The 13,278-nt window shown below is 58.3% G+C and overlaps 1 protein-coding gene across 1 annotated transcript; it reads right to left on the bottom strand.

Annotated features, from left to right (window-relative positions):
- Positions 1-2,001: 2,001 nt before the first annotated feature.
- On the bottom strand, positions 2,002-10,230 carry SAMD10 (sterile alpha motif domain containing 10). Its single transcript, XM_027646017.1, is given in 6 exon segments — positions 2,002-3,288; positions 3,551-3,691; positions 4,992-5,160; positions 7,570-7,763; positions 10,085-10,191; positions 10,193-10,230. Coding segments are annotated over 6 exon segments (714 nt in total). The 3' UTR covers positions 2,002-3,223.
- Between the last annotated feature and the right edge of the window lie 3,048 nt (positions 10,231-13,278).

Genomic DNA, 13,278 nt, shown 5'->3' with positions numbered 1-13,278 from the left:
CATTGTCTGGCGCTGTTTGTTTTGGGGCAGTGCCTGGAATACCGCTGGCAGATAAGAGCTGGACAAGTAGAAGGTATTTTTCTTGCTCAGCAAAAGCTGAGAAGTGACCGAGCTGTGCCTCGGTCCGAGAACCTGAGCATCCATCTTCCTCCAGTTTCCAGGGTTCTGGTGCAGCACCCCCCAGGTTCTTGCCTGTGGGGAGGACTGTCCTGCCTTGGATCCACCACGCAGATGGATTTGTGCTGTGCGCCCAGAGCTACCAAAGGCAAAGCCGTGTCAGGGCTGCTCCAGATGAATCCTCCTTCCCTGGGCAGAGTCCTGGGTGCCCCTCGGGCAAGCTAAGGGGATTAGATGGCACCAGACACTGGTCCAGAATGAGAGCAGTGCTCCAAAGACAACCTGGAAGGATGTTCTGCTCTCATCACCGCCATCCTCGCAGAGCAGGGGACTGGGGGCAGGACAGCATTCTCCTGCCTGTCTTGTGAGTATTGTTTCACCTGGCTCCTCCAGCCTCATCCTTCCCTGGTGGGTCTCAGAGGGACACCCTAGCAGGGCTGTACTTGGAGTTCCATCCAAGTGCATCGGCGGTGTTTCTGCTTTCTTCTGTCTCCTTTCTTCCATGCGGAGAAGGAGCTGGAGGGAGCCAGAGCACAGCCCAGCAGAGGTGAACATGACACATGGGGGCACCACAGCAAAGGGCAGCTGTGCATTGGGGTAGGACCTGGGAGGGGACTCTGCCTTTCCCAGAGGGTCCGGGGCAGCCCCAGCACTGCTCTGTGTGCCACAGCTGCATTAAGAGCCAAATCTCCACCAGCTTACTGCATGAGCCCAGCCGGAGCCTGGAGAAGCCATTTCTCCCTGTGCAGCTCCGAAGCTCTGGAGAGAAGCTCAGTATCTCCCTCTAACGATGCGCAGACACCCGGCAGCCGTCCTTTGCTCTCGGGGTGCTCGACATTCCAGCCACACCGCAGCCCCCCGTGCCCCCCCCCCCGCCCCGCCCCTCCAGAACAAAACCAAACCCTGGGTGGGGGAAATAGGCTTTTTCCTGTCTTTTCTTTCCTATTCGTAAAATTCAATAAATTCTTCCAGCTCTGTTGCTCATGAGTCTCTAGCGAGGTGAGAGGAGCCAATTTTGCTGCATATTTGAAAAGGTCAGTATGGGCAGAGTAAAACATTCCAATTTCTGTGTCCTGGGGTGCTGAGGGCTGCACACAGGAAAGCCCTGGAACTGGTTGCCTGCAGATGGAGCCAGGGGGTCACAGACCCCCGACCCCCAGAGAAGGAAGATGTCAGTCATGTGGTCTGGGTTGCTCTGCTGTGGGCACCAACCAGATAATGCCTTTCAGGAGAAAATTCAGATTTTGGATATCTGCAGGCTTTGCCTTCAGACCAGCACCAAACCCCTGCTCTGAGGGTGACAGATGTGTGTGGGAAATTTCACCGGCAATACTGGTGCTGTTGGGATCACTCAGCTGCAGGAGAGAGAACCCCCCTGCTTGGATCTGAGTACCATTTGGTGAATCTGTTATCCAAAGCAAAATGGTTTGAAAACCAGATTTTGTTTCTGAGATATTTCCATCACCTGAACCTTGTACAACCCCTCTGGGGTCTCAGTGCCGCCACCGCAACCAGAGCCCAGGGATGCTCCATGCATTCTGCATCCTTCACTGTCCCACCATATCCCTCCCTCACAGCAGAACCTATGACCCCAAATCCCCCCACTATCCCCATTTAGCCACATGCCAGCAAAAATGAGAAGCTTCTTACTTCTCAGTGGTTCTGTGGAGCTGTGGAGGAAATAAATCCTGGCAAACCCCCAGGCTGAGGCTCGTTCCCACAGGATTGTCATCAGGACCGTCATCAGGACCCCTGTCCTACATGGAGGTGCTTGTTCCAGGGGATTTAGGGCTGTAGACATTTCCTGAGCATACCCAGGAAGGGCTGGAGGGACCAAACTCACGGCGCAAGTTCAGACGTGGGAAGAGTTGGAAAAGTGGTGAGTTAAAATAACAGTCTCTAATTTATTACCAGCAGAGGAGCAAGTGGGTGGGTGCCTGGCCGGGGGGCACTGTGACCTGCCTCCACATCCCAGTGCCCCAGGGACTTTGGGGTGCTGCTCTTTTTGGACCCCATGATCCACAGCCCTGCCCTCATCACTAGAGGAGGACCATGGGCAGGTGACAGCATCCACCCCACCCCCAGGTCCTATTTTACACATGAGTGTTCCTTACCTGCCCACATGAGCAGCCTGTGGCTCTGGACAGGGTGGTTCAGTGGGTGGAGGGGTGTAACAGTAAACACCTTCACCTTATTCATGGTGAAGGTCGTCAGGAAGGTGCCTGGGTTTGGTGGCACCATCGCCAGCCCCTGGGCAGGAGGTCAGGATGAGCACCTGTCAATGCCTAGTGGAGCAGAGCTCTTCAGAGCTGGTGGGAGCATGGAGAGGAGCAGGGCTGGGCATCGGTGTCGGGGGTACCTGGCACCCAGTAATCCCCCATCCTCACCCGGGGCAGCACCCACACAACCCGTCAGCATCCGCATCTGCTCCCACTGGCCCCTGCACGGGCTCCCCCCTCTGCCCACGGATGAAGGATGATCTCCTGGTACAGCTCTCTCCAGGCCACAGCACCCTCCCAGCGCATCCATCCTGCCTTTACTTCCAGATTTTCCAGCTCTGATGACTCAGCTCCATTTTTAACTCACCAAGTGGAGCCGGGAGCTGGGGTCTTGGCCCTGCTTTGAATTTTTTTGGCTGGTTGGATCATCTTATTTGCTGCTGATAACGTCACCTCCTCGGACGCTGGAAGACAGCCCAGTCTGATGAGAAAACTAAAGCTCCCTAAATAAGCTCCGAGGCACGGATACAAGTTGCCGAGTGCTGGGATATTGCCCACGTGCACAATGCTTCAGTGTCCTGCACGTGGCTCTGAGTTGTCCCAGGAATCACCATGTTCCCTTCCTCCACAACACTGAGCCATGCCTGTTGCCATCTCCTTTTTTCCATCTCTTTCCCCGTGAACTATCAGGCTCAGGTGAGTGAAAGTTCATCATCTGTCCCAGCAGCTGCTTTGCTAATTTTCCTCCAGCCAAGAGCCATGTCTGCTGGAAGAAACATTCCATCCCTGCACGGGAATGTATTCCTTTAAAAGAAAAAGAAGGAAGAAGCAGGAGAGGAGCCCCAGAGTGTCTGGGAAGCTGTCTCTTCATATTCCAAGCGTGTGGCTCAGGTCTCGTATCGGCGGTGCACAGCCCATCCCAGCGGAGCTCGGTTCACAGTGTTGGTGCAATCTGCCAAACAGACGGATCAGCTAGGAGACATTTCCAAAAGAAGCTGGAACAAGGTGGGAGAGGAAGGAATAAACAGCCTGCAGGGTGGCACATCCCAGCTCACCCACTGCCAGCCCCGGAGAACCTCGTCCCTTCCACACAAAACAACAGTGACGGATTTTGGGCTGTGTGTGGCAGCCTGGCCCTGCGCACCACGACTCATCCCTTCTCACCACAGTCCAGCCCTGGAGCCTCCCCCTGCCCGGCCCCCTGCCCGCCCTACCTTGGCTGAGCAGCTGCAGGTTCCGGACCTCCTCGCGCACCTGGAGCTGCAGGACCTGCTGCAGGACCTCCTGCCGCTGCGCCTCCAGCGCGATCCCCATGCGCTGCAGCTTCTCCCCGTTCAGCCGCAGCAGCGCCCGGCCTGCAAACATGGAACTGCTTGGTGCCCACCAGTGGCTCTGGGGGGGACCCCGGGAAAGGGGAGTCCATCAGCAGGCAGGGATGAAAGAAATCCTCAAGTGCTCTTTCATTGCTCACAGGGATGGGGAAAGGCGTGGAGAGACAGGACAAGGGAGAATGGCTTTGCACTGACAGAGGGCAGGGTTAGATGGGATGTTGGTAAGAAATTCTTTGCTGTGAGGGTGGTGAAGCACTGGCACAGGTTACCCAGACAAGCTGTGGCTGCCCCATCCCTGGAAGTGTTCAAGGCCAGGTTGGACAGGGCTTGGAGCAACCTGGTCTAGCAGAAGTTGTCCCTGCCCATGGCAGGGGGTTGGAACAAAATGAGTTTTAAGGTCCCTTTCAACTCAAACCATTCTGTGGGGCTGTGATTCGTGGCTCCATGCCCCCAGCCTCTGACAGGTACTGCCACCACAGTCGTGTAACCCGCCCCCCCAGGCAGCAGCTTTCCATTTCTCTGCTCCACCTCCCACATGAGGAGATGTTTTTCGAGTGCAGGGTCCCCACATGGGCTGGCCATCCCGGGGGAATGGGGGTGCCCATCACAACGCATTAGCACTCCAGTCCCTGCCGAGCCACTCTCCTCCAGTCTGGGGGCTATTAGACAAGGGATTTAAAACCAGCTTTTGTCCTTGCTTCCCAGCGTACACTCACTAATGCTGCCTTTGTTACCCGGGCAAGGGCTGGCTGAGCTCTTGCATTAGGGCTGTGCATCCCTCCCGGGCAGCTCCAGTGCTCCCCTCCCTGCCGCTGTCCCCTGGACCTGGCAGAGCTCTGCCCTCTAACACAGAGGTCAAAGCCACTGTCCTCAGGGAGCAAAGAGGAGGGAGCAGGTCCGAGAAGTGGGTCACCTCCAAGGACTTGGTTGGGAGTTGGATTCAGACCTGGACAAAGGCATCTGCAACTTGGACTCTTACTGGGCAGAGCTTTTCCTCTTCTGCAAAAATTGTCAGTATTTAAAAAACTATAAAAATATTATTATATTAATGTAGGTGAGGAGAAGAGACTTCTCCATCTTATAAACCAATTTATCCTGCTTTTAAACAACTTCCAGTCCATCCTGGAGCTCACACCAATGGCAGATGCCTCCTGCCCAGCCCGGATCAGTGTCCCTGTATCCCCTGCTCTCACGCTGGCTGCATCTTGTGGGGAGAAATGGGCAGTATATCCATCTTCTGAACCATGAACCTCCAAACTGCCATTTCCCAGAAGCATGTTCTAGTGGCAATTAGTCCAGCTGAGAAGCGGAGGGCACATCATACCTGTGATGGCGTGGTGGGAGAAAGCCTCAACGTAGATGAGATAGTTGTGTGGGCAGTGTTTCTTCAGCCATTTGCACACATCCTGCTGGGTCCAGAGCACCACCGGCTTGACCAGGCTGCCCAGTGTGGGGCTGGTGTGGTAGATGCCATAGTGGTCACAGCCACGGCCCTGAGGGGAGTGTGAGGGAAGGGGGTTAGTGGGATTCAACACTGCGAGGAGGAAAATGGAGGTCAGTCCATGGGGATGGGGGAGAGGCTGGTTGGCTGTGTAGGATTGTGGTGGTGCTGGTAGACTTCAGTTCTGCACCCTCTGGAGTCTCTGGGATCACTCTGATATTGCAGTGTCAGAGGAACCAGTGAGGGAGGTGATGGGACTGTCCTGGGCTGGATCACGGGAAAGTGGGTGTTGAAAAGGGGTCCCTGCTGCCCACATCACAAGGGGACTGGATTATGAGGCCTCACTTATGCCCAGGACATGGCAGGGGCAGGGCAGGAGCAGCAGTTGATGCAGGGACACACCGGCACGGGAAAGGTTGTCAGTGCGTATGCCAACATCGACCTCTGCGTGAGAACACTGGCTAATTAAGCATGTCTAATAGAGGAGCAGGGATAATTAGTGTAACAGGGACTACAGACATCCCGCGGTTACTGAAAGTAATGACACGTTCCTGAGAGATGCTGGAGAGGAGGCAGTGGAGGGCAGTGGAGGGCAGTGGGGGGTCTAGGATGTGTTCCCTGCCCCGTGCCAGGCATTGCTCCCACTGAGGAGCCAGGCCAGCCTGGTTGAGCTGCTGCTTGTGCCCAGGGATGTGTTTGGGCTTGGAAAGGTGCTTTTCCTCAAGCAGAAAGAGAGCAAGAGCTTGCTGGGAACATTCAAGCAAGAGGAAAGAAGGCAAAGTTGGGAGGCTGTACATTAATAACCAAGGAGTCCATCTCCAAAGCAGATGGAAAAATGCGATAGACAGTGCACACAATTCGGTTTCCTAACCAAACCCTCAACTTTGAGGGAGACCCCGGCAGCTGCCCGGCTCTCCCAGACGCATCCCGGGAGTCGCCTGCCTGCGGGAGCAGCCCCAGCCCGCGCCGGCTGCGAGGCTCCTTCACACTCGGCTGAGCGCGCCGGAGAGCGTGCCGTGGGGAGGAGGAGGAGGCGGCGATTCGCTCTGGATTCACTAACGAGTAATGATGAGAAGCGGAGGGGCTGGGGGGAATAACAACCAGCTTCCCGGGAGCTTACTGCGAGCTTCCCAGAGCTATTATCCAACTAACCCTCTGAGGCATGGGGGAAGAGGTGACAAACAACTGGCAATTTCCCTGGGCACGCACACGGCTGCACACGCTTCGCTCACCAGACACAGCCCTGCGCCGGGGACCATCCCGGCATCCCTAAATCCTGCGCTACCTGCTTGGGGCTCATCCTCCCCTCCCCATGGAGGGTCCCCAAGGGAGTCCTGCACTCCCCAGAGGGGCAGGGAAGGTGTAAAGGATCATGGGTTCGTTTTCCAGCCGGCTGAGCTGCACTGTCTCTCTGATAAACTCTCAGCCATGAATATCGAGCACCGGTGTGGAGGAGAGCAGGCAGGAGGGCTGGGAGGCTGCTCTGGTGGGGAGACAGGAGGTGACTGAGGAAGCCGGGGGGTTGGAAGCCATTCCTGGGATCTGCAAGGAGCAATTTGCATCACCTCCTTTTGCTCGGGCATGTTTCCTTGCTTACAGCAAATTAAAAACCTTTCTCTCCCTAAATCCGTCTGGTCGGCACACAGAGGTGGAGGAGGGAGAGCCATGATGAGCACAGATGGCAGCTGGAGTGTCCCCCTGCAGGAGCCACCTGGGCATCTGGAGATGATGGGGACAGTGCCACCAGCACATGGGACATTGTATCCATTGCAGGGTCCCTGCTCCCCTCTGATCCCAAACCAGCTGGGCCCATGCAATGAAAAAGCATCTCCATGTTGGGGGCTGGAAGCCCGGCAGTTGGATTTTCCCTATTTTCTTTTTAGCAGTCACTGGCTGGGTGTGCTGCCTCTAAACACCACTCCCAGGGTGTTATGGGGGGGGCTGGAAAGCACAAGGAGCCACATGCAGGGAAGATGCTCCTTCCTGTGGCTGTGAAGCAGTGAATGGATGGAAGCCTTTGGCTCAAAGCCTCCTTAATACAGTAGAGTTCCAAAGTTTAGGAGGACAATGGCCCAAACATGGCTAGGAGACATACAAAAACGCTCAGGCATTTTAAGGCATTATAAAGAATTTGGTTCTGGCACATTTACTGCAAAATTAAGGCCCAGCTACAGCTGTGGGGGGGAGGTGATGCACAGGGGGGAGGTGACACACAGAGGGGAGGTGACACACAGAGCTCACCCCAGCACAGCCCTCAGCCTGATGACCATGCTTAAATTATTACGTTTATATATATTACTATAATCAAATGCCCGATAATCACAAGGGCTTTCAGCAAAGCGGGATCTGAAGGCCTGATCCCGCAGGGAAAGAGGAGATGCTCCTGCGGGCAGTCGCTGGGCCGGTGGACGCGAGGAGCTGAGTTCCCCTTGGCACGCCCGGGGTGGGATCCCGGCGGTACCTGCGAGCCCTCGGTGCCCGGCTGGCGCAGGAGTTTGACGGTGCGGCCGCCGTCGGGGCGCTGGCTCCGGCCGTCGTGCCAGGTGAGGCTGCTGCCCGGGTTCCGCTGCAGGCGGTAGCTGAGGTTTTCGGCCGACACCGTGTGCTCCAGGAGGCTGCGGCAGAAGCTGAAGTGGGCGGTGGCGGCGGCAGCGGCTGCGGAGGGAAGGGGGGTGAGAGATGGCCACGGTGACCGCCCACCCCGCGCTTGGGCACCCAAAAATGCCTCTTCCGCCCCACAGGACCTGCTAAACTCAGGCTGTGGTCTCCTCCTCCAAAATCCCCCTATTCCTGCCTTCCTTTCCAATTGCCAGGGAGAAAACCCACCAGCCCAGGAACCCGCCAGCTGGCACCAGGATCCAGCAGGCACCCGACAAGATGTTTGCCCACACAAACCCCTCACAAGCGACGCTTGTTTTGACACCCGCCAGCCGAGCAGACGTGGGGCCTGCAGCTGATCCCAACACGTGGTTAGAACCTCCTGCTCGTCACTGCCACTCTACCGGGACAGGAATTGGGAGGGGGCTGCTTTCCATGGACCAGGCTGAGAGCAAACTGCCACCACTGTGGGAAGGGGAGCAGTGAAATCCACCCTGGGCAGCCCGATGGGAAAGGGGATGGAGGCTGGTCCCCCCAGCACAGAGCATGGGTGCTTGGGGATGGCTACTGGGCACTCCAGGGATGGTCAAACGTGCCAGCCCATCAGTGATGACCACAAAGGGCCATTTAAACACAACAAGTACTTTTTGTCCCTTATTCATAGACTATCCTGATTTGGAAGGGACCCACAAGGATCCTCGAAGTCCAATTCCTTCTGTTAAAACAAGCTGGGGGTATTGGGGTTGCAATGAGGATGCAAAGCTTTCCTTTGGAGGGGGGTGAAGGGATCTGGCTGCTGTGGGAGGAGGGGTAAGTGGGTATTAGGGGCTCACGCTCTGTCTGCTCCGGATAAAAGCCAGACGGCTTGACATAAGCAGCTCTGATCCGCAGAAGCAAAGACCAGAGCATCCCCCAGCTCACCTGCTCCCACCACGGGGAGCTGGGCAAGTCACAAACCACCTCCAAGAGCAGAGCAGCATCTGAAGGAGATCCACCTTTGGGAGAGCAAAAAGGCTGGAGAAACCCTGATGCAGCTCATTTTCCTAATTAGTATTTTTTAAGAGGGAAGAGGTTTCCAAAGGATGCCTCGAGTACACCTTCATGCAAGAGGAAAACAACCGGCCAAAAGAAGTCAAAATAGAGCAAAAAAGAGTTGTCCATGTGTCCCAGGATACCCAGACCACATCACACAATGTTGCTTCTCAAACACACCAAGTGACAAGCGTTGCCATGGGGAAACTGAGGTAGGGAACCTGTCTGATGGCTGGGGAAGCGATTGCATGGAAACCATACTGAAGCAAGATCCACGGAGAGGCTCGATGGGGAACAGAGGCAGGACTGGTAGGGCTGGTCTCTGTGTCTGTCTCAAGGCATGGGGATGTCTCTGATGGCTTCTGAAAGCCCCAGACACCCTGAGCCTGGTGGGTGAGGTCTGCACCAGGCTGTGCTACCTCCAGCCAAGGGTGCCCGATGCTCTCTCCATGCCACTGGCTGTCCTGTCCCCAGCATCCCGAGCACCCAGACCTGATACAGCCACTCTGGGATACCCCCAAGCTGGAAACTGTCCATCCCACCGGCTGTTGTGGCAGATATGGACACAGCCGGTCTGGAGGGGCTGGTGCCAGAGCTTCTTTTGGCTGTGCCGGGGCTTCCCCAGGACTCGCTGCAGGGAGCAGAGGAAAGGGGGCTCTGGCCATCAGCAGGACCCACATCCATAGGGATCTGTGGAGCATCTGCCTCCAGCAGCAGGACATGGGCATCTCCACTCCTCCAGCAAACACAGCTAGAGGTGAGAGAGGAGGAGTGAGGAGGTGAGGGAGCAGATGGGAAAGAGGGGTGAAAGACAAAGGGAACAACAAGCCAAGAAGAAAGGCAGGGCAGGGAGCATCGCTGGCAGAGCTCCCCATTGGGGCAGGCAGTGACTGCCCTGGAGCCCAGAGGCTCTGGCAGCTCCTCTGGCAGCTCCTCCACAGCCTCGTCTCCCCCAGTCCAGCCCTCGGGTCCCAACTTTCCCATTGCCTGGCAGCATTTGACATGGGTGAGGGTAAGGTGGTGCTGAGCAGGGAGTGTTTTGGAGCAAGGGAAGGATGGGGACAGAGGAGCCCCGTGGCAGGGCAGCCCTGGGCTGGCTCTTCATGGGGGCATGCGGGGTGACATCCAACACGGGCTTTCCTCTTCTTCCCATGCCCTGCACAGGGAGTAACCACAGCATTCCCAAGAGCACTCAGCCACCCGCCATCCTCTCTGCTCCTCTGCCAAGCCGGAGGCTGTGCCCGCCGGCCAGGGATGTACATGCAGCATCTCCCACCAGACTCGCTGGCCCCGCCGCTCCCCAGCCATGCCCTGCACCCCCCAGCCGCTCCCTGGAGACCCCTCACCTGGCTCGGGTGGTCCCTGCGAGCTGCGGATGGTGGAGACGCAGCAGAGGGATGGCCGGCCCTGCTGCATCTCGGCGGGAGGAGGGATGCGCGTGAGCGCTCGGCACCGCTGTCACGAGTGCGGCTCCATCCCTGCCTCCCCTCATACCTCGTCCACACCTGACTGACTTCCCCGATCGCCTCCCTCCCACTACCACTGAGCGCTGGCTGCAGGCTCATCCCAGCTCCGGGCAGCCCCGAGTTGGTTTTGAATGGAGGGGGGGGGGGTGAATTATGCCCCCTCCCCACTGCCCCGTGGGCGTTTGATCCGGAGAGATGTTCGGTGCTTTCCTCGCATGCTCCCGCCTAATCCCGCGGCAGGGCCAGCTGGCACTGGGATGGACGGGAAGCCTGAGGGGTTGCTGCAAGAGACACTTGACCCACCGGGCATCAAAGTGCCCTGGGGCTGAGCGGAGCCGTAGCATGAGTACTGCAGCACTGGGGGTCACCGGTGGCTTGGGGTATTCGGGGTGTAGGAGGAAAAGAAAAGAGGCACTAAGGTGAAAAGCAGCCTTCCTGGGAAGGGGCTGCAGGGCTCAGTGTGGGCTGCACCTGCTCCCAGCCAAAGCCATCATGGTTATGGCCATGTTGGGGTCCGGGCAGAAGGGGGGTGCCCGCAGAGGCAGTGTGGGTCAGAGAGTAAAGGCTGTGCTGAACCCTGAAATGGAGCTGCAGGAGTCTCCAGGCTGGATGGGTCCAAGCCAGAGTGGGGAAGGGAGTGCTCAGCTCTGGTTCCCAAACAGCCACTGTGACCCCACTGTTCCAAGTCCCCACGAGCTGGTCCATGGTCCCTGCACCACGTTTGCCAGCCCCCTGCGATGGACACCCCACTGCCTGTTTGCCACCAGGGAATCACTGCTGGCTCGTTTCCATGGCTCTTTGATCCATTTCGGGCATCTCTCCAGCCTCTCAGGGCAGGATGGGGGGGAGGCCAGGTCCGGGTCACCACAAGGGGACCAGCAGCGGTGGGACAGGGTCAGCAGCAGTGTCAGGGACAGACGCCGCTCCCTCCCCTCACCAGGCTGCTCCCGCTCCCGTTCCCTCTCCAGACACTTTTATGGTTAGTGAAACGTGAGCACTGGAGAGGCTCAGAGCAGCAGCAGCCGCTGCTGAGGAGAGGGAAGGGAAACCTCCTGGGGATGGAGACACCTCGGGGTGGGATGTGGCAGCATGCACCGACAAAAGCATCTCCTGGTGACTTTCACGGATGCTTCCTGCTTGCAGGTGACCAGGACCTGCCCCGGGGGACACGGCAGCAGGCAGCCAGGCTGCAGGAGGAGCAGGCAGGGGCACAGCGAGGGGAGTTCAGTGCCTGGACAGGCAAAGACTGCCTGAATCCTGCTCCCAGTGTCTTTGATACCATCACACGCGTGGGTGTCCCAGAGACCTGCCCTCCAGCTGAGGACATGTCTGCAGGCAGCTGTGGCGGGGGCAGCCAGGCTTTCTGGGGTCAGACAGGCTTCCAAGGATTAATGGGAGAAGCTTGAAACAAGCTTCATAAGGAATGAAATCCCTTCATTGGTTTTCCTGGTTCCCTGTGTGTGTCGAACCTTAAGGGCGAGTCATCACACCGTGTTTGCCAGGAGGAGGATTCAGGGAGTTGGTCATTCACTCCTCCAGGCAGGTGAGGGGTGAATGGGACCAGAAATCCCTGAAAACTCCTAGGAAGGGGAATCCACTCTGCTCCTGGAGCAGCTTTGTGAAGGACTCATCTCGCTTTTAGAGGCATCTGCCTGAGCCATGAGCCCAGCTGGCATTGCCATTGCCATTGCCCTGGTCCTCTCCATCCCTTCCATGTGGCTTCACCCTCGTGCAGGGCAGAGCTGCTGCTTGCACTGGCAGAGTCCCCAGGGATGATCATCCCAGTGACACTCTCTGGAACCCCCAAATGCATCCCATCTTTGAAGCTGTGCCTACAGGATGTCCTTATGGACCAGATTCTGCCCTGAGCCATTCCCTAAGACCTACTGACTTCAAAGACTATGAAACCAGATTCAGAGAGGGTTGACACTCCCTCCTGCCTCAGGTTCCCCTGAGGTGTATTTGGCTCAGGCCCCGGCTGTGAAGAGCATCAACCCAGTGCTTCCCTCTGAAGGTGAGAGGTGGTGAGATGGGAGACTGGTGCAGGAACAGAGCTCAGGCTGGTGGCTGCTCAATGCTGGAGCCTCCTGAGGATGGAGCAGGAAGGGAACGAAAGGCAGATGTCCTTTCCATCCTCCCAGTGCAGCACGATGGGTGCCCTGGGCACACACTGGGGGAGTGGGCAGGGTGTCTGGGGTGACTGTGCATGTCTTTGGGGGTGTCTGTGCTCCTGAGCCCTGAATGGGTACTGCCAGGAGGTCCCTGAGCACCCCAGGACAGCGGATCTCTGTAGGGTTGGGTACCCAGGAGAGTGTGGGCAGTAGGCAGGACCTCGGGTCGGCTCTGGGCAGGTTCTCCTGGCAGGAGGCAGGTGTGGGAACCCACAGGCACGGACACCCCTGCCTGCAGTGAGCTCCCTTCCACCCTGACACACTCTTCCCAGGGGTCCTATCCAGCTCCAGCTACCCCGGGCCCGTCTGCCCTGCCCTCACACCTGCATCCCTTCTCTCTAGCCGAATTTCCCAGCCCATTTTGCTGTTACCCCACAATAGGGGGGTAGGGCATTGGTCCAGACCCTCCCCGGAATGTTGAGGGCAGCAAAGGGGGATGTGGAGGCACTGACTGAGCCCCGGGATGGAGAGGGCAGCACTGGGGGGGGTTGAGAGTGGGCAGACCCGCGGCACGAAGGGGGCAGCGCCGGGGCAGGGATGAAGAGCAGACCCCCCGGGATGGAGAGGGCAGCATCAGGGGATGGAGGGCTGGCAGCCCCCCGGATGGAGCGGGCAGCCCTCCAGCTCCGTGCCCGCCGCGTTCGGGGCTGGGGGAAGCTCGTCCCGCCGCGCACCTGAGCCCACCCCCACCTTCCCGCGCCCGGTACCTTCCATGTCCTTGGGCCGGCCGCAGCTCATCCTCCGGCAGCGGGGCCGCGCTCGGGCGGGGACGGAGCCCCGCGCCCCCCGCGCCGCCGCCGGCACCGGGCGCTCCCGCCCGCCCCGCCCCGGTGTCCGCGCCGGGGGCGGTGCCGCGATCCGCCACCCCCGGGGGCTCCGCCCGCCGTCGGCCCCGCGCTGCCG

The sequence above is a fragment of the Corapipo altera genome, unplaced genomic scaffold (genome assembly GCF_003945725.1).
Source record: "Corapipo altera isolate COAL_440 unplaced genomic scaffold, ASM394572v1 64, whole genome shotgun sequence".
NCBI lineage: Eukaryota > Metazoa > Chordata > Aves > Passeriformes > Pipridae > Corapipo > Corapipo altera.
Note: the sequence above shows the minus strand (reverse complement) of the source record. Positions and strands in the feature narration are given on the sequence as shown.